The 27,424-nt window shown below is 48.8% G+C and overlaps 9 protein-coding genes across 9 annotated transcripts; 6 read left to right on the top strand and 3 right to left on the bottom strand.

Moving 5' to 3' along the window:
* Positions 1 to 405: 405 nt before the first annotated feature.
* LACBIDRAFT_308886 (uncharacterized protein) lies at positions 406 to 1,829 on the bottom strand (the record flags this gene model as incomplete). The annotated part of the gene is made up of 3 exons (XM_001875709.1): positions 406 to 984; positions 1,036 to 1,457; positions 1,511 to 1,829. 3 exons carry the CDS (start codon positions 1,827 to 1,829, stop codon positions 406 to 408), a joined length of 1,320 nt encoding a protein of 439 aa, XP_001875744.1.
* Positions 1,830 to 2,430: 601 nt separating this feature from the next.
* LACBIDRAFT_292479 (uncharacterized protein) lies at positions 2,431 to 3,646 on the top strand (the record flags this gene model as incomplete). The annotated part of the gene is made up of 6 exons (XM_001876122.1): positions 2,431 to 2,536; positions 2,584 to 2,619; positions 2,669 to 2,738; positions 2,788 to 3,143; positions 3,202 to 3,213; positions 3,264 to 3,646. The coding sequence occupies 6 exons, from the start codon at positions 2,431 to 2,433 to the stop codon at positions 3,644 to 3,646; spliced, it is 963 nt and encodes a 320-aa protein (XP_001876157.1).
* A 1,476-nt stretch (positions 3,647 to 5,122) lies between these two features.
* Positions 5,123 to 8,156, top strand: LACBIDRAFT_381800 (aorsin endoprotease precursor; the record flags this gene model as incomplete). Its single annotated transcript, XM_001876121.1, has 17 exons — positions 5,123 to 5,654; positions 5,736 to 5,993; positions 6,048 to 6,099; positions 6,148 to 6,203; positions 6,274 to 6,405; positions 6,455 to 6,522; positions 6,578 to 6,611; positions 6,669 to 6,784; positions 6,839 to 6,923; positions 6,997 to 7,022; positions 7,085 to 7,209; positions 7,257 to 7,379; positions 7,433 to 7,449; positions 7,504 to 7,634; positions 7,697 to 7,760; positions 7,816 to 7,860; positions 7,921 to 8,156. 17 exons carry the CDS (start codon positions 5,123 to 5,125, stop codon positions 8,154 to 8,156), a joined length of 2,100 nt encoding a protein of 699 aa, XP_001876156.1.
* Positions 8,157 to 8,595: 439 nt separating this feature from the next.
* Positions 8,596 to 9,584, bottom strand: LACBIDRAFT_308883 (uncharacterized protein). The gene is made up of 5 exons (XM_001875708.1): positions 9,549 to 9,584; positions 9,440 to 9,497; positions 9,277 to 9,388; positions 8,896 to 9,102; positions 8,596 to 8,813 (listed from the first exon to the last, which is right to left on the bottom strand). Exons 4-5 carry the CDS (start codon positions 8,974 to 8,976, stop codon positions 8,742 to 8,744), a joined length of 153 nt encoding a protein of 50 aa, XP_001875743.1. The 5' UTR covers positions 8,977 to 9,102; positions 9,277 to 9,388; positions 9,440 to 9,497; positions 9,549 to 9,584; the 3' UTR covers positions 8,596 to 8,741.
* A 1,053-nt stretch (positions 9,585 to 10,637) lies between these two features.
* Positions 10,638 to 11,436, bottom strand: LACBIDRAFT_308881 (uncharacterized protein; the record flags this gene model as incomplete). The annotated part of the gene is made up of 4 exons (XM_001875707.1): positions 10,638 to 10,901; positions 10,961 to 11,119; positions 11,171 to 11,380; positions 11,431 to 11,436. 4 exons carry the CDS (start codon positions 11,434 to 11,436, stop codon positions 10,638 to 10,640), a joined length of 639 nt encoding a protein of 212 aa, XP_001875742.1.
* Positions 11,437 to 14,896: 3,460 nt separating this feature from the next.
* Positions 14,897 to 16,469, top strand: LACBIDRAFT_308879 (uncharacterized protein; the record flags this gene model as incomplete). Its single annotated transcript, XM_001876120.1, has 10 exons — positions 14,897 to 14,972; positions 15,025 to 15,061; positions 15,117 to 15,232; positions 15,288 to 15,361; positions 15,413 to 15,558; positions 15,610 to 15,742; positions 15,797 to 15,842; positions 15,894 to 16,087; positions 16,143 to 16,248; positions 16,303 to 16,469. 10 exons carry the CDS (start codon positions 14,897 to 14,899, stop codon positions 16,467 to 16,469), a joined length of 1,095 nt encoding a protein of 364 aa, XP_001876155.1.
* Positions 16,470 to 17,965: 1,496 nt separating this feature from the next.
* LACBIDRAFT_292475 (uncharacterized protein) lies at positions 17,966 to 20,295 on the top strand (the record flags this gene model as incomplete). Its single annotated transcript, XM_001876119.1, has 5 exons — positions 17,966 to 18,167; positions 18,217 to 18,269; positions 18,318 to 18,381; positions 18,436 to 18,588; positions 18,642 to 20,295. 5 exons carry the CDS (start codon positions 17,966 to 17,968, stop codon positions 20,024 to 20,026), a joined length of 1,857 nt encoding a protein of 618 aa, XP_001876154.1. The 3' UTR covers positions 20,027 to 20,295.
* Positions 20,296 to 20,659: 364 nt separating this feature from the next.
* LACBIDRAFT_188202 (uncharacterized protein) lies at positions 20,660 to 22,296 on the top strand. The gene is made up of 7 exons (XM_001876118.1): positions 20,660 to 20,846; positions 20,944 to 21,115; positions 21,284 to 21,381; positions 21,442 to 21,472; positions 21,527 to 21,597; positions 21,662 to 21,772; positions 21,831 to 22,296. The coding sequence occupies exons 1-7, from the start codon at positions 20,740 to 20,742 to the stop codon at positions 22,117 to 22,119; spliced, it is 879 nt and encodes a 292-aa protein (XP_001876153.1). The 5' UTR covers positions 20,660 to 20,739; the 3' UTR covers positions 22,120 to 22,296.
* Positions 22,297 to 22,892: 596 nt separating this feature from the next.
* On the top strand, positions 22,893 to 27,401 carry LACBIDRAFT_182694 (NAD-specific glutamate dehydrogenase; the record flags this gene model as incomplete). Its single annotated transcript, XM_001876117.1, has 20 exons — positions 22,893 to 23,096; positions 23,155 to 23,435; positions 23,628 to 23,865; positions 23,918 to 24,092; positions 24,150 to 24,341; positions 24,392 to 24,583; positions 24,622 to 24,700; positions 24,762 to 24,899; positions 24,951 to 25,072; positions 25,134 to 25,332; positions 25,386 to 25,428; positions 25,486 to 25,585; positions 25,642 to 25,674; positions 25,731 to 25,925; positions 25,988 to 26,005; positions 26,060 to 26,257; positions 26,317 to 26,404; positions 26,460 to 26,626; positions 26,677 to 27,104; positions 27,158 to 27,401. The coding sequence occupies 20 exons, from the start codon at positions 22,893 to 22,895 to the stop codon at positions 27,227 to 27,229; spliced, it is 3,162 nt and encodes a 1,053-aa protein (XP_001876152.1). The 3' UTR covers positions 27,230 to 27,401.
* Positions 27,402 to 27,424: the final 23 nt, after the last annotated feature.

Raw genomic sequence — 27,424 nt, 5'->3', positions numbered from 1 at the left:
GGATGAGGTTAGCTGAGGTTAGCCAGAAGTGACAATGTCCACAGTCATAAAATGTACCCAGTTTGAATGGTCAATCTTCTTGCACAACCCCAGATCTAGAAGCCGCATTATCCCCCAAGATAACGTATCATTCGAAAGCAAAGAATAGCAGATACGCTCAGACAAACGTAGTAAAGAATGTCAAGATGCCATCGGGATGGAGTACGTTGGGAGTGTGTGCGTACGACAGCTGTGAGGCTGCAGTTGCCAGAATCTGGCAGAAGCGTCCCAAGTTAACGCCATCGTTGTCCTAGAAAAGCGGAGCGATAGCCAACCCCAAGAGCTAGAACAGGAGATATAACGCCATTATATTTTGAGTAGCGCAACAACAGTCCTGAAAGAAATTACATATTGTCAAAGTACAAATCAAAAAAGCTCCAGAAAATCATGAGGAAGACAACTATCCAAGCTTTTTCTTTCGTAAAGCTTCAGCTCCCCATTGGAACAGACGAGAGTAAGCCGCCCTCGCTCCCCGTACTTGACTACCAAATCCTTGATCTTATCCAACGCTTTCCTCATCAGCTTCAAATCGGGTTGAATGATCTGCTCAACGTTCTGCAGCTCGGGAGATGATAGTTTCCGCTTATTGACTTCAATGAAACGGCCGCGCTGGTGAACGGCGAGGAAGTGGTGCGCGGTCTGGGAGAAGAAAAGCTGTGGATAGGCTTCCTTCCAATCATAGAATTTTTGCCTAGCTTCCGAGCGAGTTGTCAACTCAATGACAGCCGATGCAGAGACGTAGCTTCCGCCTTTAACCACGGTTAAACCGTTCTTGGGAGAGGGAGAAGGCTGATCTGAAGACGGCTGACTGGACAAACTGACCCCAGAGAGTGATTGGGCAAGTTCGTCGATACTGGATATGCTCTTTCGTGGGTAGGATTTCGCGGGAGGCGGAAAACATGCGTCAACCTCAAAACGGACGACCATTTTCAAACCACTGAGGTCCTAGGGGACAATAAGCATTCCGGTCGACAGCAGTGGGTATTTGGAACTTACGTAGGTCACAATGCGATGATGCCCTGTGCCATTCTTGCAGCCCGGCGCAGGAGTGGTGGATTCTTTTTCAAAGTTGAATCCAAAAGTCCGCCCATCAAATTGTTCTCTAGTGCACTTTTCCCAGCGGTTGAAAAGAACCGTCTTTTCTCCAGCGAGTTGCATATCGATCCTAAAATCTTTCACTTCCTTCTGACCAATCCACCTCGTCAATTTTCTTAGCCCGTTTCGATCAGTAACGAAATCGATGGAGGACCAATCGAAAGGAGGGTTCCCTTCATCTTCTGTTTTCTTGTTGACGGCGACGACCAATGGAAGAAGGACGGCAGACGGCATGCGGAAACCGTTTTGATCACGAAACATGAGGCCGATGTCTGGTTGGACATTGTAGGGTGTACTCCTATTTAGCCACTGGGGCGGAGAACCTATCGACGAAGTTAGTGTTTTTCCTACCAGGAGGAAAGTAGGACATGCATACCAGGCACAATGATAGTGGGCGTCGCATCATTGGTCCAGTTGTAAGAACCGATGAAGTCATAATCGGTGATTTTGATGTCCTCATCTTCATCCCCTGGCAGAGGAATTGTTATGGTTTGTAACGGCGTAGTATGTAAGCCCTCCAGTATGTCGCGATCCGGCGGTAAAGCATTGGGAGGTGTAGACAACCTGTAAGAATTGGGCGATACAGTGGAGGATGGCCGTCCCCGTGCAATACGACCATCAGGAATGCGGGGACGCGCACTGGGAGTCGGATTTGAAGTGTTTCGCCATGAAGACCTCATAGGTGGAGCAGACATGAGGGGGATGAGCCCACATTCGGCTTTGCAGGGGTTTATAAGGCCCAACACTAATCCTCGAGCGCCTCTATAACGTGGAAGGTGCGCATTGAGTGGACGATAAGAAGCGCATTCACTGGGTCTCGTGGTCCTTGCGAGTCACTTGTTGCGTAAATTAGAGCCACTTGAGACTTCTAGAATCCTGAAACCCCTAGGTACCCCAAGCGCTTCCCCGAGAGCCAAAATGACAATGCAGCTGACTCGCAAAATGGCACTCTCGCAGCCTCCTAGTCCGAATCTCCGAACCAGTCAGAATTCGGTTGCATTTGAGAAAAAGACATGCTTAAAGGAGAAAAATCCACGACCGCTCACAAGAGCTCGCAGGCATATAGGATAAGTGCGATTTTGTAGTCCAGCGCACGAGTATGTTTCTTCATAAGTTCATTGACGGCCGTCGCCGGGCCGGTCGCAATAAAAAAAATCCGACCAAAATCCTTTGCAGATCTAGAATTTTAGTCAAGTACCTCCATCATCCGCCAGATACCACGCACTTTTTTGGAACATAGACGCGGAAATTACTAGACGTGCATTTCCAGAAGCCATTTGACGGGCAATCTTCAGGATGAGTATGTGGGATGTTCACAATCTCTACAGCTCCACTGACAACTTGTTACTGGCAGACTCAGAAACTCTAGACGGTCGATTGCTTTTCGCAATTCCGAAGAAAGGTGATTTCGAACAAGATCTTTCAGAGATGTATGATGACACCTCACAGGAAGATTATATGAAAAGTGTTTGGCACTACTGGCTGGTGAGATCGTTTGCGATGTCATCTAATCATCATTCATTTTCCTCCACAGGTGCGGATATCCAGTTCCGACGAAATAATAGATTAGATGTTTGTCTTGTTCTGAATCACCGCATTGCCTTGTATGTGATGGGGCTGTCTTTCTCGCCCCCGCGACTGATCGTTTCTCAGAGTCTTCCTTCCTGCAGCAGACATTCCCTCCTTCGTCGGCAAGGGCGACGTCGATCTCGGTATTACTGGTCACGATGTCATTCTAGAGTCGAACATGCAAGATCTGGTAACCGAAGAGCTGCGACTTGGTTTTGGAAAATGCTCGCTCCAAGTGCAAGTGCCAGAATGTTCATCCATCAAGACAGTAGACGATTTGGCTGGAAAACGCGTCGTTACTAGTTTCGAGGTTCTGGCTGGTAAATATTTTAGTGAGATCGACGATCGCCTACAACTCGTGGAAGGAAACCGCACACAAATAGAATACGTTGGGGGCAGTGTTGAGGCTGCCTGCGCACTCGGCCTCGCAGACGGTATTGGTCAGTTCCGCCACTCCGTAAAAATTAAACTCTTACTTACTTTTGAAAAATTTCGCAGTTGACCTCGTTGGTGAGAGGAATTCATTCACTGCATTCGAACCAAACCCACACGCGATACAGAATCCGGTGACACAATGCGAGCCGCTGGGTTGCACGCAATCGCAACTGTTCTTGAAACGGAAGCGGTTCTCATCAGATCTAGCGTACCCAAGCACCCTCACTTGACGCCTCTTATTACTCTTATCGCAAGGCGAATCGCAGGCGTCATCGCCGCAGGCAAGTATGTAGTTTGCGAGTACAACATTTCCCGCGACAATCTGGCAGCCGCTATCATTATTACACCTGGCCGGAGGGCACCTACCATCAGCCGACTGGAAGAGGAGAATTGGGTAGCCGTCAGCAGTATGGTGGAGAAAAACAAATGCGCCCAAGTGATGGATGAACTTGTCAAGGTCGGTGCTGAGGACGTCCTGATTTTCAACCTCGACAACTGTAGAGTTTGACTGAATAATCAGTTGGTGCCGCGAATCTGCTGGAGAATGACATTGCGACTCACATGCATGGGTAACCGTTCTCAACTTGAGACCAACTGCTCCCTTATCAGCTCATCGGTTTTAGAAAAGTTCACAATGTGAGATTAAATCCACACGAACAATCACCATGGCCATCTCTTACCCCCAATCAGAATTTGCTTTCTCATAACGACCATTCCCTCTCGACAACACACTGCCCACATCCTCCACTCTTGGGTCGTCGAAGACTCTTGTAAGAGTTAGATGAGCATCCGGCCAGTGTCGCCAACACCGATTGCTTTTATCCCCGCCTATGCCACCTTGACTACCACATTAAGCTACCTGCTCCTTCACCTCGAACTCCATGTGTTCATGTTTCCGCGAACCACTTCGCATTGTATGATGGCTAATCCACATCCCGGCTATCCCAATGTCCGGCTTCTGCCTACAAGGTGGGTGAAAATTTTTGTATTTAAACCTAAGAGAACTGAGCATTCTCCACAGCATCAATACGAACCATTCTATCTCATCTCGCAAAATTTCTCCCGTTCGCACTTTTTGCTGTGTGCGCCTGCGTTACAATTGCAGTTCCATCTCCAGTACACGCTCGATCAACTAGAAAATCGGCGGTCGTCTTGAACTCCACAATATTTTGCCCTTGCGGCTCGGTTTGTCGCAGCAAAATGTGCACCACTCCGAAGAACTTTTGCTGAGAATTTCTCATACAGAATCCACTGCCTACGGTCAGCATTAGACGCCCGCGAAAGTCTTCGGCACGTTCGCATGTAGCCGTCAGTCCGTCGCCGCGGTTACCGACTGGCTGTGGAAGTTGGGTTCTCTCCTGACTGTTTGCTTCCCGCGGTAAACGAAGGCTGGATCGAGCTCAACGCCACGGTCGCCGAAGTTGAGAAGCTCCTCAACACTGAATACCATGTTTATGCTCATTCTTTTGGCGATGAACAGTTTGGTATGTTGTCAACGTCAGAATAGACTTTATATCTGATATATATATATTCTGTAAGATGCCAGATTCCGTACCAGGCCATGTCGAACCTCACATTGACTTCATCATAACTGTTCGTTTCAACCACCAAGTACAAAGGCCCGAAACGTATAGGCGGTTTAGGGTCGTCTCGAGGAAGTTTGCCGGGTTCAACTCGTTGCTGGCAAATACTTAGTTGAGGACGAAAAAGCCACGTGACATTAATGTCTTACTCCAACAGTTTTGCGCTTGCTGCAATCTCTACCAGTACTACTATAGTATGGACGCGTAAAGCGCGTTTCTTGCCTCGTTATCTTAACCTTTGCAGAAGATGAATCAGGGAAATACGGGTTTCTCGAAGAAGTAATGTGAACTTCAATGTGAGTACTCTTGCAGTGGCTTGTACAACGATGACGAGCCCGACGCAGGCGGCCTCCATTTTTGTTTTAAAATATTATCCGCCGGAAGCCAAGGGTCGTATATAGATGCCTTCTCCTAACCTTTGCATCGACCTTGATCCAGTTCCCCGTCCTTTCCCCTTTCCCCTTGTTTCCCTCATGCGCTGCCTCCTGCGAGTACCGTTCATCTGTGGCCTCGCGTTTGCCCTTCCTTCGCCCTCCGACCATGTTGTTTTTGAACGGAGGCAGGTAGAACCCCATGGCTGGGTCCCAGGTCGTCGATTGGAGGTTGACTTTATGTTGCCGATGCGCTTCGGGCTAACACAGAACAATTTGGATCACTTGGACGATATGCTTATGGCTGTATCTCATCCCGATTCGCCCGGTTATGGTAAACACTGGTCGGCGACTGACCTCGTCGATAAATTCAAGCCAACCACCCAAACGATTGAGGAGGTCGTTCGTTGGCTTGTAGGCTCTGGCATCCATCGTGATCGTCTAGGTCTCTCTATCAATAGAGGGTGGATTCATTTCAACGCTACCGCTGCGGAGGCTGAGGAAATTCTCAAGACCGAATACTACGTCTTTACTCATGAGGATTCTGGCGACGAACAAATCGGTGCGATTCTACCCCTGACTACTATATACCCTAATTTATTCGTTTCTAATCATCAAGGCCGTCAAACTTATTCAATCCCAGCTCGTATGGAAAAACACATTGACCTGATTATGCCCACCGTTCATTTCAATCACCTACCTTCCCCAATGGTCCAGCGCAAGCGTACTGGCGGACTCGGCGCTCTGGAATCCCAGCCAGGTCCTCATAGAGTGGAAGAAGAGGTTACGGTTACTCCCACTTTGGCCAAATGCGATAAGTTGATAACGATGGAATGTCTCCGCGCGCTTTATAACATTGATTACACACCTGTCGCCACAAAGAAAAATTCTTTTGGGATTGGTTAGTTTTGCGAATTTCATGTCTCTGACAACCTTTAAACGCGAATCCTCATAGCGGAGTTTACGCCCCAGACCTATGTCGGTGGTGATCTCGATTTATTCTTCAAGTATGAATTTAGCTTTTTAATCTGCACGAACTGACCTCTTTCCTGTAGAAATTTTTCCTCTACACAAGTTGGTACTCGCCCCCAGCTCGTCTCCATAGATGGAGGTTAGTTCACCTGCAACCTTCCTACTTCTAACAGCTCTAAGGCCGCTTTTATGTTGACTTATCAAAAAAGGTGAGTTGCAAACCGATCCCTCGAAGCAAGGTTTTAGGTACGCAGGGGAAAGCAATCTCGACCTCCAGTACGCCATGGGTCTCACAAATCCACAAACGATCACTCTACTTCAAACTGGTGACGATGTGATAGGTTCGTTTTGGTTCTCATCCATCATCCGATGTCCAAACAGGCGCATTAGGTGGTTCATTCAACACATGGATTGATGCGGTGGACAAGTCGTACTGCGCACTGAATGACCCCGTTTTGGTAGGAGTTTTTTCTGTAGCATCGCCATTATCAGCAAGGTCTCACCCCCTGGTAGGACCCCGTTTATCCAGATCCCACAGGCTACAACCGTGCGTTTTAAACTCCCATCTCAACCACAGAAACTTTGTTTTAAGTTGTGACCATAGACCCTCCCTCATGCGGTATAATTTCACCCCCCAAAGTGGTTTCCATCTCTTACGGTCAGGATGAGGCGTCTGTGACTAATCGATATGCCAACCGACAATGCAATGAATACGCGAAGGTCAGCTACTCCAATTGCAATATTGCCCTTGACTGACGATATTATGGTTCACAGCTTGGCATGATGGGAACATCCGTATTTTACAGCAGTGGTGACTACGGCGTCGCAGGAAACGATGGCAATTGTTTATTCACGCACTGTGGATAATTTTACACTCACTCGTCGTTATCCATCTCATATCTGGATAGATCCATCTGATTCAGGCCCAACAGGCAAGGTCTTCAACCCTTCATTTCCCGTAAGCTTTCTCCTTCACACAGCGTTTCTTTGAGTTTCCCGTTGATTTACGGTGCCCTTAAGTCTGGGTGTCCCTACGTCACTTCTGTCGGAGCAACCCAAATCAATAATGGATCCACCGTTCATGATCCCGAAAGCGCCTGCCAGCGAATTATTTACTCCGGTGGAGGGTTTTCCAACATATTCTCGTGCGTTCTTTTGTTTTCTTCCTGACAGCAATCTAACCAGTCTCCAGGGTTCCTAAATACCAATCTGCCGCCGTGCATACTTTCATGACGAACCATACACCGCCATATTCAAGTTCACTCTATAACAATGATGGGAAATCGCGCGGCTTCCCAGATGTCTCCGCCAATGGGTATGTCTTGCGGCCTGTTTTCTTGTGTCCGGTCGTTGACATATAACTTCAAGGGCAAATTATGTGATTGGTAAGGTGCTTCCTGCCTTCTTTTTTTCAAAATTTAAAACCACTACGTTTCAAGCGATCGGCGGAAAATTTGCCACTGTTTATGGCACTTCAGCATCGTCGCCCGTCTTCGCCTCTATGATCTCCTTGATCAATGATGCTCGGCTTGCTCAGGGCAAGAACTCTGTCGGTTTCATAAATCCTACGGTAAAGGTTCCTTCATGGCTTCAAAATAATCAATCTGAATAGCACCGGTGTTCGTATCTTAGCTTTATAGTGACAAGTTTACGTCCGCATTCAACGACATCACTACGGGTGGCAACCCCGGTTGCGGTTTGACATTTCCTGATTTCTTTCATCGTTGGCCTAACGCTCTTCCCTGTGTTAGGCACTAAGGGTTTCAATGCGACAATTGGATGGGATCCTGTTACAGGTGCGAACGCCTTTGTGCAGTCTTCCCGACAGTGGATATTGACTACCGGTCGAATCATAGGTCTTGGTACACCCAAGTTTCAAGAACTACTCGCTCCCTTAAATTGGAACGCTGTTTCAGTATCTCGCCGCTCTGGTGTATATATATGCGCCTCTACGGCTGATTTGAATTCAATCAATGATTTCGAGTCCTGCCCTCAATACTATCGCTTTCGTCGCAACGAACACCTTACTGACATTAGTTTCACAGCCATGACTCATGGGTCGTTGCAATCGCTGGCGAGTCTGGTCAGTTAGCCTTGCATCAGCGCGCAATCACATTTTCAAGATTCTCGCCAGCTCATTAACTTAGTTGGCGTATTCATTCCCGAGGAGTTGTCTCTCGATCGCCTGCGCGCCCTATGCGCTCCAAGGCCAGAATAGCTCTTGGTGTTGCAAAGCACGAGATTGAGGTCACTTTAACACATGCACTGGTATTAAAGATGACAGAAATGATGCTGTTCCCTCACCCTTGCCTCACCCCCTCGCCCCGTTCAGCCCTGAAGAATGTGGAGACTTGCAGGACTCTCCGTACTTCTAGGTCGAAATTCCGGACAACCTCATACCTGTAATGCGCTTCGTTCTCGTCGGTGCTGCTCCGAGGATCAAGAGATTTGGCTGGCATGGTAGACTTGATACTCACTTTCAACTTATCAACAAACCTGGCTAATTTGCGCCATAATGAGTGGAGGAATCTTGATTGCTCTACAACCTACAAATTGGCATTCGGAAGTAGTCAACATAGTACAAGCACCTAACTAGTTGTAAAGTAGAGATACTTGGCAATGCCGGAAAGTATGTCCTGGGGTAATTGATTTGAAATCTCACTCGAGAGTAGCACTCTCAAGCATAAAAAAGATAACCATGCGGCGTCACGAAGACGGAGCGAGTAGTAATCCCTTCTTTGCAAAATGCCTACAACGTAGACAAATCACTCATAACGAGCCCTGCACACGGCAAGACCGATAACCTATCCGGGAAAGTCAGAACGACGAACCCAATGTATGTTTCTACAATTCTCGAGATCCAGCCAAAAGTGATATGGCGGAAAGACGTTCCTCAACGACACGAACTTCATGTCGGAATAATCAATGGCGAGTCATTGGCCAAATGACAAGCCTTATCAATGTGGGACATCGGATTACAATGCCCACTTATAGTTGCGCCAGGCCCTCCCAGGGACGAGGCATTAAATGTATACCGTCTGTAAGCAAAGTATCAGTGGGTGAAGGATGGAAGAGCTGAGGGACGTACGATGGCTTGTACTTCGCCATCAACTTGCACCAGCCCTCCTAGGGACAAGGCATTCTGTATACCATCTGAAAGCACAATGTCAGGAGGTGAAGAATGGAGTGGGAGATGGGGGTAAGCGACGTACGATAGCTTGTACTTCGCCATCAACAACTCACACAAGACGCAGATCCGCTGACGCTCTGGTGACCGCATATCGTCTCAGACTCTGCTGAATGGCGCGGCCCTCAATGTCCGCCCTGGATTTTCCAATCAACGAGACGAGCGTGCAGGATGGTGGGCTGACATACCAAAAGACGAATGCCTCTGGTCCAACCACGAAGCCACTGCCTGACCCAGACAAAAATCCTGCGGAGAGACGTCAGTAAGCCGGCTCGCCACTGATAAAAAAGTCTTTACCCTTTTGCTGTTTGCTCTTGGTGGTTGGGGAAAGGGGCTCCGAAGGGATGAGATTTATAGTTTCCGCCTTATAAGTGTGGCTTGAGGGCAGGTCTCCGGCGTGATCCGTTCCGTTCCTTGATTTTTTATCAAATATGACGTTTACGGTTTAGGTTTTCCCAATTTATCAACCCGATCAGTACTATGTTTGTTCAGGTGTTTGAAACTTTTTCACCGCTGCGCGATTTCTGCCTCACCACTTCATTGAATTCTTTAAATTTTTAACAAGCCAATAATCTTTTTTCTCTTCTATATGAATATCTACTTTTTTTTGGTATAAATGTGTTGTGTTCGCTGTCGGAGGCGTTCCGGTGCTCAGGGTTCAGATATATCAGGAGATTGAAACTCGTGTCACACTAGGTAACAACGAATTTGGCTGATGGATGATGTGCGAATGTCACGCAAATGTCACGTTTTTCGAGCTGTTTTGCGAGCAAAATTTGGTATTTTGCCCTTCCTCCCGAGAGCACTTCATCTCCCCCTCTAGAAATTTGTAGGTAGACTTTCAAATAAAATTTAAATGTACTTGGAAAGTTTCAGAATAAACAGTCTAGCCGATCCAAAGGGATCTGAGAAAACATTCCAATACTTTTGTTTGGTTGGTGTAATGAAAAGCACAAAGTCATGCCTCCAGAGCACAAATCTTCGAATCTCCCTCTGAAATTTTGGAATAGTAAATCTCATGCATAAATACATCTTCCCTGAAATTTACAAGATCCTAAGGTAAGCGGAAGGCAAGATAATGTGCAGTTTCAAACTCTTGATGGGTTTCAAACACCTGAACAAACATAGCAGCTCTTGAGTAGCTCAAGCGCTCAAAGCCTATCGACAACCGCTGCTTTTACATGATGTTCTGGAGCGATTCAATAAGGAACAACTAGACCGCGAAAGGTAGGGTACGACCTCCCTAACCTAATTTTAATATTTCCTTCGAATCTAAGGTCTTGAGACTGTGAAAAGCCCTGATGCCTGCCGTGGTATATATTTCGTTCTGAGGAAAGCTATGAATGTCAAACTGTTAGTTACAAGAAGTACACATAATTTACTTGCTTAATCGTCATCATCCACATCAAGATCACCCTCCACGCCAGCGCCCTCACCCGTGTCATCAAACATGTCCTCGTCAATAATCCCATCAGCGTCTTCCCCGGAGTTGTGTTGCCAGCTATCTTCTTCTATATGCACCACGTCATCAACGGAACCCATCCCGATGCTTTGGGACGCGGACGCCGCTGCGGTCGCTGTAGATGATCGGACGTGAGTCAGGATCTCCTCCATGCGATCTCCCAGCCTGTCCTCCAGTTCTTCTACGATCTGCACATTGTATTGAATGGTCAGTGGGGCCGCGGTGAAACTAAGAGAGTGCATCATACAACATACAGTTCCACAGCAAGTGTTGGAGCAAGATTCACCACCTGCAGCTTCTCCGCCTTCGTTAGCTCGTAGGGTGCAAGATCCTTCACGAGCTTCGTAACTCCTTCCGCGGACTGAGACGACGTTGGGAGGTAGTCAGCTGAGAGGTAACCAATAGCCTGCATAGAACAATTAGTAAACCTGTATTAAAGCTCATCAAAATTCCGTACCTCCACTTCGATAGTTCTTAGATTTTCCGTCGCCTCCAGATGCGCATTGATATTTGCTAATGTAGAGGACCCATGAACAGTTCCAGAGGCCTCTTCCTCTTTCTTGATGCGTTGTGCTAACTTTGTGCGGGTGAGGTGATCACTCTCGAGCTCCCGCAGCAACGTGAGGACTTCAAGATTTGACAAAAGTGCAACGCGTGGGTTGACTACCTTTGGTTCATTAGTGGGATATCCATCACAGAACCGAGAGAAAAACATACCTCCATTGATTATGGACTCACGTTCGAAGATATGTGTAGATCTGTTTGGTTATATAGTTACAACGCTTGGCTTCAAGAGTTCAAATAGCCATTAATGATCGCTCTGGCACGAAATTTTAGGGGTTCTGGGCAAGTTTTGTGGTCAACGTCATATGGCAAGAAAGGGGAGGGAATTTTCCACGGATGAGAATTTTTTTTGTTTGTCAGGCGTTGGTCAGGCGCTATAGATATTTTAGTGGGCAAGAAAAATGCCCTTTGCCACCAATATCTACACCAAGTACAAAGAAGTCGTATTCGCACCGACAGAGATGATTTGCTACCGCGATAGTGAGGAATGTGGCCCTTCTGGACAGATACATGTCAAGTTACGTAAGGATCCTGCATGATGGTCGACAAACAAAGACTCAAACAAAGGTAATACTATTCCATACCGTCGCAATTGGTTGGGAATATCCTCAGCAGCCATCCTTGACTTTTGCACCAAGTAAGGATCGCATTATTTATCTATCTTAGCGCTGCTGATTTCCTGGATTTCTGCCGCTTTTTCAGCCATTTTTATCGCATTAAAAAGTAATGCAACGACCAGGTGAGTAGCGAACGCATGCTGCTCTTTTTGCACCACTTATCGCGCAATTTTGTTTTCAATCAATCATTCCAGGTCAACCACAGCAGAGGGCGCCAAGTCTGGCAGCCCAACCTGGTCTCGCGAGCCAGTTCCGACCACAATATCCCAGTTACGGAATGCCACCAAGAAATGTTCTCCAGGCGACCGGCGGTTATGTGCCTAGCCTCCAACCGAACGCCCATCGAACGACTACACAGCAATCCCAGGTGCAGACCATCACAACTCAGCCTGTCTCAAATTTTCTGCAAGCACGCGGACAAAGCAGCTACGGATTTGGTGGAGCTCTTAGCCAGCATCAACAATCAAGCACACTGCAGCAACAACTATCATCTCAGCAGCAGCAACAAACGAACGGGACTTCAAGCTCGATGCCTCCGCATATCACACAACCGTCAGGGCTCGGGACATCACCCTCAGTGTCATCAACGAGTGAGGTTGGCTTAGACCCTAACGACTTCCCCGCCCTCGGATCCACGCCAACGAATAACGCGACGAGCAGTAGCAATAATGGCACGGTTGCGGGCCCAACAACAAGCTACGCCAGTCAGGCGGGGACGGGAGTGCCGCTAGGCGGAACAGGGGTCGGGTCAAGTGCAGGAACAATTGGCGGGGGCAGTGGATCGGTGACGCAGGCGAGGGATTTCACCCCAGATGATTTTCCTGCATTAGGAGGACAGTCACAGACAAGCCAAAGCCAGAACTCGCTGCAAAGTCAACTTTCGAGCCAAGAGAACCCCTCACATCCACCAGGACTGAATGGTTTCCAATCATTAGATCAACATCGCCAGAATCCCTTGAGCGCTCTTGGTGGTACGCTGCAGCCGGGAACGCCGGGTTTGTTGAACTTGGGAACGACCCAGACACGGAACGTTCATCCTGGCTTTCAGCAACAAAGCCAGACGGAAGCGGAGAAGCAGCAACAGAGGGTGAGCTCTTTCGGCTTTTTTTTACCACTTCTGCGACATGTGTCAAACCACGCGCAACACTCATTTTGTCATTGATGCTGGTCTGACTGGGTTACAGAGCAACTATTCTTTGAAGTTGAATCAGGCGTCGCACGCGGCGTGGAATTCGCCGAACCTCAATCCCAGCTCTCAATCACAACAACTAAGTGGTGCTGCTAGCAGTGTGGGTTTTCATCCGATATGAGTACAAACGAGGTGCTTAACCGTGTTTCGGGCGCTCCAGCAAAATGGCCAAAGCACACATCCCACCGCACCACCAGGTGTTCCTCCCCCGACATCGGGTTTACTTTCGCAGTCAGCGACGCATGCTTCCGGTACAGTTGCTAGCACGGCCGTGCCAACGAGCGCACCACCGCCGTACACATCAAACGGCCTTGCACCAGGCGATCTGAACACGACCAACCCGAACCACAATGGAAATACGCATCCGAGCAACACAACGCCGAACCCAAATCCCACATCATTGCAAGCAAACTCAACATCGCACCTACAGCACCCACAAACCCCAGCCCAACAAGTGCTGATAAGCGCCGCGGACAGATGGGGCCTACTAGCGCTCATCGCCATGATGAGAAATGCGAACGTAGATGCAGATCATGGTCTGAGCAGCATAGGAACAGATTTAGGAACGATGGGGTTGGACATGGGATACCCTGGGTGAGTTGCGTTGCGGGATCGAATTTCACAAGCTTAACGGACGTAAATCAGGAATCTGTATTCGACGTTCATCACACCATGGGCAGATCAATCGGCAGCACGCTCAGTGGAACCCGATTTTAACCTACCAGCATGCTATCTTAGCGTGCAAGCGCCACCACCTGGGCCAATTAAGGCTGCTATGTTTAGTGATGAGACGCTATTTTTCATGTTCTATTCGCATCCGAGGGATGCACTCCAAGAAATAGCTGCGCAAGAATTGTGAGGAATTGTCCTTCTATCTTAACTCTTGACTCGTGCCTCCGTTTTACTTTCCCATTGATTCATGGTGCTCCAATCCTCGTTGCTCACTGCATGTCATTTCTCATTTCAGATGGAACCGCAATTGGAGATACCATAAAGAACTTCGGCTATGGATAACGAAAGAAAGCGGTACATCACCTTCCCAGAAGGTACAAGGGGGAGCAGGCGAGCAAGGACAATACACGTTCTGGGATCCAGAAAACTGGGGAAAGGAGCGAAAAGGTATGACAGTGTTGTACACTGATCTGGAAGAGAAGTCAATTCCTGCATTCGTACCTGGGCCGGGATTGGTGTTGGCGCCGCAGACAACGGGACAGGGGCAGACAGCAGGTCAGCAGGTTCAGCAAGGGCAGCAGGGACAGGTGCCAACGTCGCAAAGAGGCTCGTTTCAAATGAGCATCCCAGGATTGTGAGGCGATTGATTCCCTTTCCTCGTATTTGCTGTTCCCGCTCCTACTGCCTGACATTATTTTTCATTGTTGCTTGTTCTCCATCCACCAACCCTTTTCTTTCTGACCTCTGTACCACACTGTACTTGACGTGATCTCTATAACAATGCTCGTGTGTTGGTCCACATCGTCCGATGTAGCAAACAGATTGTTAAAATTGGATTGAGGTGATCATCGTATAATTCATTTTACGGGAGTTTCAAGGCAAATGGAGTGGCACTTCCAAAGGCGAAGGCCTGTTGTGTCCGACATGGTGAGCGAGCCTTCCTGTGGGTTCCTCGGGTGATGATCGACTGCCCACCTATTCTCGCGACTTGCATGCACGATCCGGCTTGGTATCTTATCCATGATTAGAGCGATGCTAATTGCGACCATATATAAACCGCCCTTCAAAGCATCGCTCTCTCCGCAAAAGTCCCGCTTGGAATTCCCCTTGTTACAAGTCAGCAAGCGGCATCACTTTGAAAATGTCTGAACAGGATACTCAACTTCCCGCTCTCTCTCGCGCTGGGCACGTCTCCCATTGTTCCCGTTTTATAAATGGTGAGCGCCACTCTAGGCTACGGTACATCCTCTTGCTTATCGCCTGCGTCAGGTCTTCCTGGGACCAGGACTGATCTTGACCCATCACGGTGATCTCGGCTGACTTGACGAGTTCTCAACGTTGCATTCTTATCTTTGTCGTAGATTGGCCATTGCCTTCTACTGTATCGGTTCCCTTGACTTGCTTGGTGAACTAGACGGGCGTATAACCCAAGCCGAACGCGAATCGTGGAGAGAATGGGTCTGGGAGCAACAAGCAGGTCGGCAGTTTGGCGCCAGACGTAGAACCCTACTCACACCTAGTTCTCTTCGCAGGGGGAAAACATGGGACTGGCTTCAGACCAAGTCCTTTCATGGTTGCGCAGGGCGGTCCTTTGGCACCACCAACGGTTTGTGATCCGTTTCCGAAGTCACATATAGTTTTGACATGGTGCCCTTAGACCAACTATGCACATTGCGATACACCCCACATCATCATGACGTACACCGCACTACTTACCCTTGCCATTCTTCGCGATGACTTTTCCAAATTGGACCGATCAGGGCTGCTTAAATTCCTCCGGTCCTGTCAAAGGGAGGACGGAAGGTAGGTTTCTATTTTGGAAGCGCTTACATGCTCGTTCAGTGCATTCCTTAGTTTCTCCACTACACCTGGAAGCGGCGAATCGGACCTTCGCACTCTGTACTGTGCTTTTGCTATTAGCAGCATGCTTAATGACTGGAGCGGCATCGATGTTGCTCGAGCTACATCATTTATTGCCTTGTGCAGGGTATGTCAACGTGGGCTCACAAATTATCATTGCTGAGCAGCGATTACTTGCCAGACATATGAAGGGGGATACGGGCAGTCGCCATTTTGCGAAGCGCAAGGTGTATACTCTCCTCAATGTTACTTCTGACCGGTCCCTGACCTCGGCAAAGGAGGAACGACGTACATTGCCATAGCGTCGCTTGGGCTGATGCCCTCGACATTTTCCCAACGCCTGACAACATCTGAGCGACAGAAGACTATACAATGGTTGTTGAGCAACCAACATGAATCTGGAGGATTTTGTGGGCGGACCAACAAGGATGCAGACGCTTGCTACTGCTTCTGGTGCGGCGCTGCTTTGAAGGTATATCACGATCCTGCCACATGCGACGACTCCTGATGATCATGTTACCTCTAAGATTCTCGGCGCGGGTAACTTCGTCGACGCCCGCGCTCTCGCAGGCTTCATCGCGCGATGCCAGTTTAAATTCGGCGGCATCGCGAAAGCCCCAGGTGAAACACCTGGTATGTATTCCCTCGTTTCCAAAGCCATCCATGATTCACATTTCAATGTTGCAGATCCCTACCACACTTACCTCTCATTGGCGGCATTGTCCATGTACCCGCCCAAAACATTCGATGGGGACGCCCGTCCGGAGACCTGGACGTTTGACCCCTTGGATCCTTTGCTAAACGCGAGGATGGGGACTGCCCTATGGGCCCGGAAATATATTCCGGCGGTCTGAAGCGAAACAGCCAAAATTTCGCTTGTTACATTTTCTCCTTGCGCCTACCATGTTATTGTCTCATGATGTACCCTGTCATTCATATTTCAAGCAGCCTGCTGCCGGCAGCTTAATCGATACTGTGTTGTCTACCTCTCGTCGGCAAGCTTCTTTTCTTTTTTGTTTGCAACGCCCATACCTCGAGGAGCCGATAAAGGCCTGAATCGACGCCGAACCCTCAATTTCCAAGTTGATCGATTTCATTTCCCCCACCGGCCATTTGGAAGGCTCAAGCTTATGAATGGAAGAAAATAATTGCAGACGGCATAATTCTTCTTGATCTAGAGTGCTTTGCAACGTTGGTATCGGCGATTTCACTGTCGAAAATCATAATTGCTCTGGTCGTAGAAATCAGGTACACTGCTACTCAGTTACAAGGACTATAGAGTCCGCGAACCCTCCGGCGAAACTTTGCAAGGTTTTGATTATTTCTACACCGCTAGTTCTCCAAGAATAGCATTTAAGTCTTTCAAGCTCATGAAACAAGTGCATAAGCCCCTTCGCACCCGAGATTCTGGCGCGATCTTGAGGTTCTTCTGCTCTTTTCAAAAGTGAACGATCGGAGGACGGGCCATTATGTGGGTCGCCAAAGTCTGCCCAGCCGGTGTGTAATTTGAAGGGCAAAAGGTTGCCAAAGATTACAAAACAAACGTTCAGGTGTTGTAACTTTCGAAGGTTAACCTTGAAGCAGCCAGGCGCCGACTGGAGGCCTCGAATTGGACCGTCCAACAAACAGTGGTGCCAAAGAAAAAGAGCTTGATCTTGTCCCACCCACAATTCCTCCTCAAACACCTGCTTCCAGCGAAAATTCAGAGTTCAATTGATTCAACAAAGAGAAGTGGAGCTTGAGAACCGGATCAAAAAGACCGATGGGCTCATCAATTGAGCTGATATCGTCGGTGAAAAGATGCTATGCATAGGGCGAAGCCAACGGCGTCTGAAGTGGTCTCAGCAGTTTGTTTATAGTGGTCAAATGAGGCAGCATCGGATGGTTCGATGACCAGAGCGGTGCAAATTTGAAACTTGACATCAGTCGGAGGCGGTGTGACCATTGTGACTGGTCGCCATATACGTGACAAGAACGTAAGCTAGCAAGTCATCCCCCGCTTTTGTTGTTCGACGTAACCACGACTGAGTCTCTGCTCATCGTCACTTCCTTTCCTCTGTGCTCGTCGTTTATTGCGTTGACCACGTACTTCGCTAGACCGGCAGGCTCCGCTGGTCTCGTCTAGACAAACACCGCTACGAGGGCGACGATTTTACGGTTTCACAACCGCCCGTCTTCCTACTCGCATCTTGTTTGCTTCTAGCTCAGTCCACAGACTCGACGTCAGGACATTCACGGCTCTTTTTCAAGTGAAACCACCACACCCATCTTCTGAAGAAATCAACCCGAGTTCACTGAACAAGTTTCTCATTCACACCAACCTCTTACCACAACCCCCTTTTTACACACAATGAGTCTTCGTCCGCCTTCTACCAGTCCGAGCCCGTCGCCTGTATATGAGAATGGCAAATCTATCGCACGCCAATCGATGGGACCGTCGGCTCGTGGCACTCCGACGCTAGCCCCAGCCTCACCACGCCCTGGAGGACAACCTAGTGCAAGGCCCACTAGTGAGCTATTGGGTAGCGGTACCATGTTCCAAACGCCTGAAGGTAATATCATCTTTTAATACATCTGATTTGAAACTTATCCATGGTACAGCGGAAGCACTCGATCAGTGGTTTGAAAACCTCCAAAACTATGAAGCCACTTTGGTAAGTTATCAGTTTTCGTCTTCATCTAGATTTTGACAGTATCTGTAGGAGGATATGGCTGCTGCCTCGCTCGATGTAAATTTTAAAGAAGAGCTCAGCGCCATTGAGCAATGTACGTTTCAATGACGTTAGCGCTTACACGTTCATTGACCTATCTAATGAATAGGGTTCAAAGTTCTCTCTGAAGCAGAGCGCACAGCCGCTCTTTACAGTCTTCTCCAACATTCTACTCAAGTTCAAATCAGATTTTTCATTACCGTTCTTCAACAAATGGCTAGGTCTGATCCTATGACGGCGCTTCTCAGCCCAGCTATGGGAGGTTCGTTTAGCTTCCCTTTCCATTGTACTTATCATTTCAACTTGACGCTGTAGGATCAATGCAAAGCCAGATGGAGGCCAAACTTGCAAGCATCAAGTCCCCTGGCCTGAAGTCTGGGCTACCCTCTTCGCCAACCACACGCAATTTTAGTGCTGGGAATCGCCAGTCACTAGCTCTGGACAACTCTTCAAACTTCCTTTCGCCTGAGTCTGCGGCGAACCCTGGTGGTCAGGATGCTGCCGCCACTCTCGCTCAGCAGAGGGCAAAACTCAAGGCTAGTAATGCTGCACACCGCATTTCCGCGCCTGTTTTAGCTTCTCCCGGCACGGACATACGTGCTTCTTGGGGACCCTCTACCCTCTTGAGCCAAGTCACCGAACAGAATCCGCCTGTTCAGGAGGTTGTCATTGGTACCTCTCGTCCTAAGAGCACCGAGTTCTCCGGCACCATCGGATCTCCTCGTCCCACGGAGACGGAGAACAACAGTTGGGCAAGTATGGTCAATACTCCCCTCATACCCATGTTTAAGGACACTCGCCCGCCCCCTTCCGTTCAGGCCGTCGACCCTGCCGCTCCGAAGCACTGGTCTAGAAATGATGCGGCTCCGGGCGTTCCGCGCATGGGCGATCCCACCAGTCGTCGCCGCAACAACAAGCTCAATGGCGACAATCAGAATAGCGGGAATATCTACGATGATAACGGGAACCCGATCAATGCAGGTCAACATCAAGGTGGCGCTGGCGTAAGGAACGCATCAGGAGGTTGGTCAGGAACCAGGAGCCCGGCGCTCTCCAACACATCCTCGAACAGGTTCGGAAATGATGACAATAACAATGGAATGAACGGACTTGGGATGCAGATGGGAGGATTTGGCATGGGCTTAGGAAGCCCGACGATGGGTATGGGGATGCCCCTTGGGGGAATGCAGCCACTGAGTCCGTTCAATATGAATTTGAACATGCTCAGCGCGATGGGAATCTCTCCCGAGGCTCAGCTTCTGGCAGCACAGATGGCCGCGAGTGGGTTCGGACAACAAACCAATTGGCTCGGAATGCAGCCAATGTCTGCTGGGCTGAATAACCGGCGCAATGGGCCCCCGAGTGGGCGTTCGCCCGGCCTCAAGAGCGCGTCGAGTGTGGGGAGCCGCATGGACGGCAACAACACGCCAAAGGGAGAGGAGGACGTGGATCCGGCGCTGTTGAACGACATCCCAGGATGGTTGAGGAGCTTAAGGCTGCATAAGTATACTCCGAACTTCGAAGGTGCGAAGTGGCAGGATATGGTAATGATGGATGAGGCCGCGCTCGAGGCGAAGGGCGTCGCGGCGCTGGGAGCAAGGCGGAAGATGTTGAAGACATTCGAGCTCGTCAGGAAGAAAATGGGGATGGAGGAACCGCCGAACAGTGCTCTTCCGAGTGCTTCCGATGGAAGAGGCTGAGGGCGTAGCAGATTGGCTGAGTTCTTGAATGATGAACAAGCAGTATACCATTTTCTCTTTCTTTCCCAAGTTTTACTCCTCCCCACTCTCAGAATTTTCAAAAGTGAACGCTTCCGATTCTCCCCCCTATGTCTCCCCTCTCACAGGACACTATGACTTGATGCGTAATAGGTCTTTCTTCCATTCCACGTATCTCAGCCCATCTCTCGACAGTACTGTAAAGGCCTGCCAACGTCGGTGCGATATGTATTTGAAGCGTGTAACAGTCTTTTCCTACAATGTATCGGCCGCAGATAGCCTCGGACCGACCGCCGCTGCCAGTGGGCGCTGGATATGTCTGATATGTATACCCCAAGTGCACCCCGTTTTTGCTTTTGTTTCCGTATTCAGGCTGTACAATGCTACAAATGTCGCAATTATCCCATTATCCCCGTGGTCCATCCTTCCAGAGTTCCTTATCATTTGTTGATTGGTTCTTCAACGTCAATCTATTCTCCCAACAACGCCCCTTTTCTGGATTCTTTCGTGTGGTGCCACTGTGCTGATTTGAGTCCCCTTTTATCGGGTCATATATAAGAAGATCTCGTTATAGCTCTTCAAACAGCTCTTCTCCTTCTGCCTTGAACATGGCACCTAAATCGAATCACTCCAGTCGCAATGGCTCCCCGCTGCGCCCTGCTTTCTCGGGCACAGCGTATTACAGACCAGACAACATGTCCGTTGCTGATGACCTGCACCCCGTCATCCAGCCTGGTCGCGTGGCCGTCATCACTGGCGCTGCGAGTGGTATTGGGCGTGCGGCTGCAAAAGAATTTGCAAGGTATGCTTCATTTCGTTCTGTTTTTTTTTTTTTGCTTTCTCCTTGTAAATACTATATGGAGCTAGACATACTGATAACAATTACCTTTCTCATGTAGGATTGGATTAAAAATCGCCATCGCTGACGTTCAAGAGGATAAGCTGCTTAGTGTCGGAAAGGAGCTTGCCGTCGTGATCGGCGAAGCAAACATCTTGATCGTCCCAACTGATGTTTCCAAGCTGGATCAGGTCGTAGCTTTGAGAGATCGAGTTTATGAAGCTTGGGGAGAGGTGAGGATCGCTGGCCGTCCTCTCTCCCTCTTTCTTCTCCTTCATCAAATCCTTCTTCATCTTCCAACTTCTACCCATCCATGTACCCCCACATTGCTGTACCCCTCATTCCCGAAATTCGCTCTCGCTCCCCGTTCCACACCCTTATATGTGCTCACCGTGATGTAGGTCGCCGTGCTCATGAATAACGCTGGCGTTGGTAACGTAGGGACTTCCTGGGATGGCATCGAGAATTGGCGCAAGGTATTTGACGTCAATTTGTTTGGGTGAGTGGCCACCCTCTTCTCCCTCCTTGTTCGATATTGATTGCTGATACTTCATCGCAGGATCGTGAACGTGCAGCAAACTTTTGTTCCTGTAAGCTGTCCTTGTACCCTTTAAAAAAACCGTAATCATAATACTCGTATCCAGAGTATGCTCCATCAAGAGAATCCAGCCATGGTCATTAATACTGGATCCAAGCAAGGCATCACAAATCCACCGTATGTATTGGTTGAAATATCTTTTCGCACACTGTCCCTGAGGATTGACCCGCGCTGATTGTAGGGGCAACGCAGCTTACAACGCGTCCAAAGCTGCAGTTAAAAGTCTCACAGAGGGCTTATCGTACGAGTTGCGCGAAAACGCTCGTAGCAACGTGACCGCACATCTTTTCATGTAAGTTTCCGTCTCACCGAGTTATAACCGAATCTATTGAATTACAATCACTCCACAGCCCAGGATGGACCTTCACTGAACTGACTGGATCCAATGACTCAACAGAAAAACCAGCTGGGGCTTGGTCGGCTGAAGAAACTGTTCTGTATATGCTTGACAAAGTCCGATCTGGAGACTTCTACATAATTGTTCCAGATAACGAAACGAAGAGAGAAGTCGACCAGTTGAGGATTATGTGGGCAGCGGCGGATGTTGCCGAGGGAAGACCGGCGTTGAGTCGGTGGGACCCTCAGTACAAGGCGCTCTATGAGGAGTACATGAGGGATGGGCTTGCTCAGTTGGAGTGATCGGACGAAGAAAAAACGGAAGCTGTATGTTATGGGAGAAAGGAAAATCACTTGTATGTTATTCATAGACTTTTTCTTTTGTCTTGCCGAAGTCTTTTATTCTTTCAAAGACTCGCTTAGTTATTTTTTTACCTTCCGTAGTCGTCATTCAACATGACAATCGCGACGTCAGGAAGAGGTCCGGGCGAAGAGAACGCGGGAAATCTTACGGCCGAAAATTGACGTCAAAGAGAGCACAAAATTTGAACTTGTAGACAACTTGTAGATGGCCGCAGTACAAGTAGATCAAGCTCCGTCCGCGCATAGCCGTGAACAGAAAGCCGTCGCCGACGCGCTCCTGCGCAAGAATGAGGGAATTATGACCAATATCTTAGGCATAGGCACTGATATGTGGGTCACAAGCTCCCTCCTTACACGTTTTGAAGAAATTTTGGGGATATGTATGTGAAAGTACTAAGGGTTATGAGCAGAGAAGAAGTCAGGAGTTATTCTATCAGGGTTCGACTTGACAAGAACATCCCATGAAATCACAAACGTTCGGAAAGATGCACGTCTGCCAAGTGGCAACCGTACCAGAAATATGATATGACTGGTAAGAGCAAGTTCATACCTGTTCATACCGGCGCATAGCAGTCATGTGTTCCCTGAAACGCTCAAGCTCCGAGTTCGCTTCATTTTGTTTCCACCCTATGTTCTTTACAGCTGTAAACAAAGATCATATATAAGAACCCCGCCTCACCCCCCACATTCATCTTACCGCTCATCTCCCATCGATGTCCACTCCCGTTGAACCTACTGCGCGCGTAGCGCTGCTAAACAATGCCAACAAACTCACTCAACGTCTCCTCGACGTGAGCTCTGCACACGGCAGCGAAGCGTCCTTGCATCGCGTCGATAATGCGCCAGGATACACGACGCCCATTTTCAAAGGCAAGGAGGAACAACGTGCGTTGGTTGAGAGTGACGTCGCCGCAAAGGTTATCTTGTGCCTTATTCAGCCATCACCATAACTTTCTGACCAGCTATGTTGCGTAGGGCTTCATCCCCCGCGAGCTCGTCGCAGGCGAAGTCAACTGGTTTTACTCCAACCTCGGCATCGACGATACCTACTTCCAGAATGAATCGCGCGAGGTCATCTCAGACCATATCATTGCCCTGTTTGGAGCCAAGATCCTGGCATATACGAAGCATGATCCGACTAAGCTTGTTATTGACCTGGAGAAAATCGACGAGAACGGCAACGGCGCGACGTTCATTCATACCAGTGCTCCCGGCTTGACGACCACAGAAGGACCAGGCGCGACCTGCGAAGCTAGGTCTGTTTTTTTTCTCTTCCCATTAACGGCTATTTTCTTTGGGGCGTTGGATCCAGGGTTATCCCCTCTTGATCATGGGCTTGGTTGCCTTCATCATGTAGGCTGAGATCCGCGACGCCGAGTGTCACTTTCTACCCTCATCAAATTGTTGATGTGAATAACAAATCTAATTCGTTCCCTCCCTTGATACAGAATCGATGAATTATTTTTGGACAAATCCACACCTACAGACGCGTACAGACTCGAGACTTTCCGCTCTACGGGGTCCATCTCCGCCACCGCGTCGCAGCAGCTCAGGTGTTACTTTGTTACGAAATGCAACTTCCCCTCGAAGCCTCCCGCTCCTGGTGAGAAGACGGACATTCGAGCTGTCTCGGACTCGTCCTTCTTGGAGAAAGCTACGGCGAATACCCTGGATATATATCAGCAGGTATAGTATTCTTAATGGCTAAGTGAGGATCGGGTTTGACCAATCGCTGTAGGTTATGTGGAGTGTAGAGTCGAGGCATGGCCCTGTAATCGAGCTCTATGAAGTTGAAGGTACCCGCGAGAGGAGATTAGTCATTGGGTACAAGATGGGCGGAACGTCAAGATTCTTCAGCGCTCTGTCAAACTTGTACCATTTCTACTCCCTCTACTCGGCACGCAAGTATGTCGGTGAGTTTGATGTGATCTGTTAACCCCCCCAAACCTGGATTCCTAACTTTTATCTAGAACAATTCTCCAACGGTGTTACCATTATCTCCCTATACCTAAACCCTCTCCCCAACACCAACGCGCCCCCTATTGAGCACTCCATCTTCCAAGTCATGAAAGAAGCCTCGCTTCTCTTCTGTCTCCCTGACAACCCATACTTCCTTCCCAAGTCTCCGGGAAGCCATGCGGTTCAAGAAGCGACATATGCTTGTGCGTGGTTCTTCCTCCACGCATCATAGAAATGAACTCACAGTGCACAGATTGTGGCTGGATCTTCGCACAACACTTCTGCAATCGTCTTGGCCCGGCATATTTGCAGCTCAAAAATGTGTTGAACGAGAACGACGTGGCGCACGCAGAGGTGCTGAACGACATCAAGCGCAGGTTCCGCGAAGAAACCTTTACGCGTGAAAGTATTGCGCAAGTAATTCATGCCCACCCCGATCTTGCAAGTTTTTAACTCGTGCAATAAATTCTAGTCACTAACGAGAACTCCTTCAGATCCGCTTGTTGTACGTCAACTTTGCGATGACTCATTATCCTCCATCGGACGACGCGTCGAAGTTGATGTCAGTTAACTTTTCTTTTTTTTTTTGTGGAAAAAGTCTTTGAAACTGAAAGAACACATAGGCCGACTCTATCGTACCAACGCTTGCAAACCGTTCAACCCCTGAGCGACGCAGAGTTGTATGACAAGATTCGCCGAACCGTACCGAATAAGCACGAATTGCAAGTTCTGGAGAGCTTCCTCATCTTCAACAAGTGCGCGTTTTCTTATTCTCGTCTTGTCCATAGTCTTAACATGGTGGAAAATTTTAGACATGTCCTCAAGACCAACTTCTACCAGCCTACCAAAGTAGCGCTGTCATTCAGGCTTGCACCAGACTTCTTACCCGAGGTCGAGTACCCAAAGCAACCTTACGGAATGTTCTTTGTTATTGGTGGGATATTCTAATTTTTTGGCTTGGGAGGAGGTTGAGACTGATACCGTTGCGTATGCAGGCAACGAGTTCCGAGGATTCCACATACGTTTCCGTGACGTCGCTCGTGGTGGCATCCGGATTGTTATGTCGAGGAACAAAGAAAATTACTCGATTAACCAGAGGATGTTGTTCGATGAGAATTACGGCCTTGCATCCACACAATCGCTCAAGAACAAGGATATCCCTGAGGGAGGTGCGAAGGGAACCATCTTGCCATCGTTCGTATCTGTTCTCCCTTCACCCGATTTCCGTCGCTCATTACATAAATTAGCCTCGGAGCAACTCCGAAGCGATGCTTTGAGAAGTATGTCGATGTGAGCAGCGTTGGGTATCATTGAAAGGAAGAAATGAATGACACAGTTATCTTTTAGGCGATTATCGACCTTCTCATTCCTGGTCAGACTCCCGGTATCAAGGAGCCCATCGTTGATCTCTATGGAAAACCAGAGCTTTTGTTCTTTGGTCCTGATGGTAAGTCGTATCCCCGTAATCGCTGTGTGATCTTGCTGACAATTTGTGTCCTGTAGAGGGTACTGCTGATATGATGGATTGGGCTGCCAGTAAGCCGTTACTGCACATGAACTTCCGCTAAGCTAACATCTTTGTTCGTTCGCAGCTCATGCTCGTGCTCGTGGAGCTGAGACATGGTGGAAGTCGTTCACGACAGGAAAGAGTGCAGAGACGCTTGGTGGTATTCCTCACGATACCTATGGCATGACTTCGCTGTCTATCCGCCAGTATGTCCTCGGGTTGTACAAGCAGCTCGGGTTAAGGGAGAAAGATGTTACCAAGGTGCAGACTGGTGGTCCCGGTATGTCATTTGTCCCTGTCCCTGCCTTTCCTTGGGCTGATAATGGATGTGTGTTCGTTCAGATGGTGATCTTGGTTCCAGTGCGTACTAGTTTTGGGACAAGGTCAAAGAGGGTCTAACAATACCTTCTTTAGATGAGATCTTGCTTTCGTCAGACAAGACGGTTGCTATCATTGATGGTAGCGGTGTTCTTGCCGACCCAGTGGGTATTGACCGTGCGGAGCTTGTGCGCCTCGCAAAGTTGCGCGTTCCTGTCAGTAACTTCAACACCGCGAAGCTGAGCAAAGACGGCTATCTGGTCAAGGTTGAGGACCAGGACGTCAAATTACCTTGTGAGTTTTTCCTCATCCCCGAGCCTTCTTTGCGTCCCTGACGAATCAATACCTCCCAGCTGGTGAGGTCGTCCTTGACGGCACCGACTTCCGAAACGGCGCTCACTTACGTTTCAAGGCGGATCTTTTTGTTCCTTGTGGTGGACGGTCAGTCATTGTTCTTTTTTTCAAGCGAGGAAGTCAGCGCTGAAATCAAACGCAGACCGGAGGCTGTCAACATCTCCAACATGGCGGCTCTCGTCGATTCAGAGGGCAAGCCCCACTTCAAGTATATCATTGAGGGCGCCAACTTGTTCCTCACACAACAGGCTCGTCTCCACCTCGAGAAGCGCAAGGTCATCCTATTCAAGGATTCCAGTACCAACAAAGGTTTGTTTTGCGCTCGTTTCGCATCGTAGCACGATTTTGATGAGATGTAGGTGGCGTAACGAGTTCGTCTCTGGAAGTGCTTGCTGGTCTCGCCCTGTCGACTCAGGAATACATCGACCTTATGGTCTTCAAAGACGGCAAACCCTCCCAATTCTACCAAAGCTACGTCAAGGATGTGCAAGCCAAGATCACAGAGAATGCTGCTGCCGAATTTCACTGCATCTGGCGCGAGCATTCTCGTTTGCAAGGCACCAAGCCTCGCACAACCATCTCTGACGAGCTTTCGTCGACGCTCAACAACTTGCAAGCCGAGTTGGAGAGCTCGGATCTGTTTGATGATGTTCCCAGCAGGAAGGGCGTCATTCGCCGTGCCATCCCCAAGACGCTTGTTGATCAAGTGGGGTTGGAGGCGCTCTTGGAGAGACTGCCAGAGCCATACCAGCGTGCACTGTTCTCGAGTTGGGTCGCTTCGCATTTCGTGAGTCTCCGTTTCTCGCCTTTTTGCCATTCGTCAGAGCTGACGGATATCAGATTTACAAATATGGTGTGAACGGATCCAGCGTCGATTTCTTCCACTTTGCTAGGGACCTTGCCAGCCCTTGAACATTTGCTCTCTGATCGGAATTATCAAAGGAAAGGAAAGGAATGAAAAGGAAAAGGAAAAAAGGGAAAGCATATCAACTACATAAACCAAAAGCTTTCCGCAATGGACCTCCGCTAGTTACCCTAGACTGTATCACTATATCTCGTCGTGTTGATTTGACCAAGTTTCTGCATCTGTCAGCATCTGTGTCAGTG

This window comes from Laccaria bicolor, genomic scaffold, assembly GCF_000143565.1.
Source record: "Laccaria bicolor S238N-H82 LACBIscaffold_3 genomic scaffold, whole genome shotgun sequence".
Classification (NCBI taxonomy): Eukaryota; Fungi; Basidiomycota; class Agaricomycetes; order Agaricales; family Hydnangiaceae; genus Laccaria; species Laccaria bicolor.
The sequence above is the reverse complement of the archived record's forward strand: the minus strand, read 5'-3'. Positions and strand labels throughout refer to the sequence as shown.

Coding starts and splice junctions, on each gene's coding strand:
- LACBIDRAFT_308883 (XM_001875708.1), bottom strand. CDS start 8,976: ATGAAGTTCGTGTCGTTGAGGAACGTCTTTCCGCCATATCACTTTTGG. Junction 8,814..8,895: donor ATTGTAGAAACATACATTGG/GTTCGTCGTTCT, acceptor TCTACGTTGTAG/GCATTTTGCAAAGAAGGGAT.
- LACBIDRAFT_188202 (XM_001876118.1), top strand. CDS start 20,740: ATGTCCGTTGCTGATGACCTGCACCCCGTCATCCAGCCTGGTCGCGTG. Junction 21,473..21,526: donor TGCAGCAAACTTTTGTTCCT/GTAAGCTGTCCT, acceptor ACTCGTATCCAG/AGTATGCTCCATCAAGAGAA. Junction 21,773..21,830: donor GTGACCGCACATCTTTTCAT/GTAAGTTTCCGT, acceptor ATCACTCCACAG/CCCAGGATGGACCTTCACTG.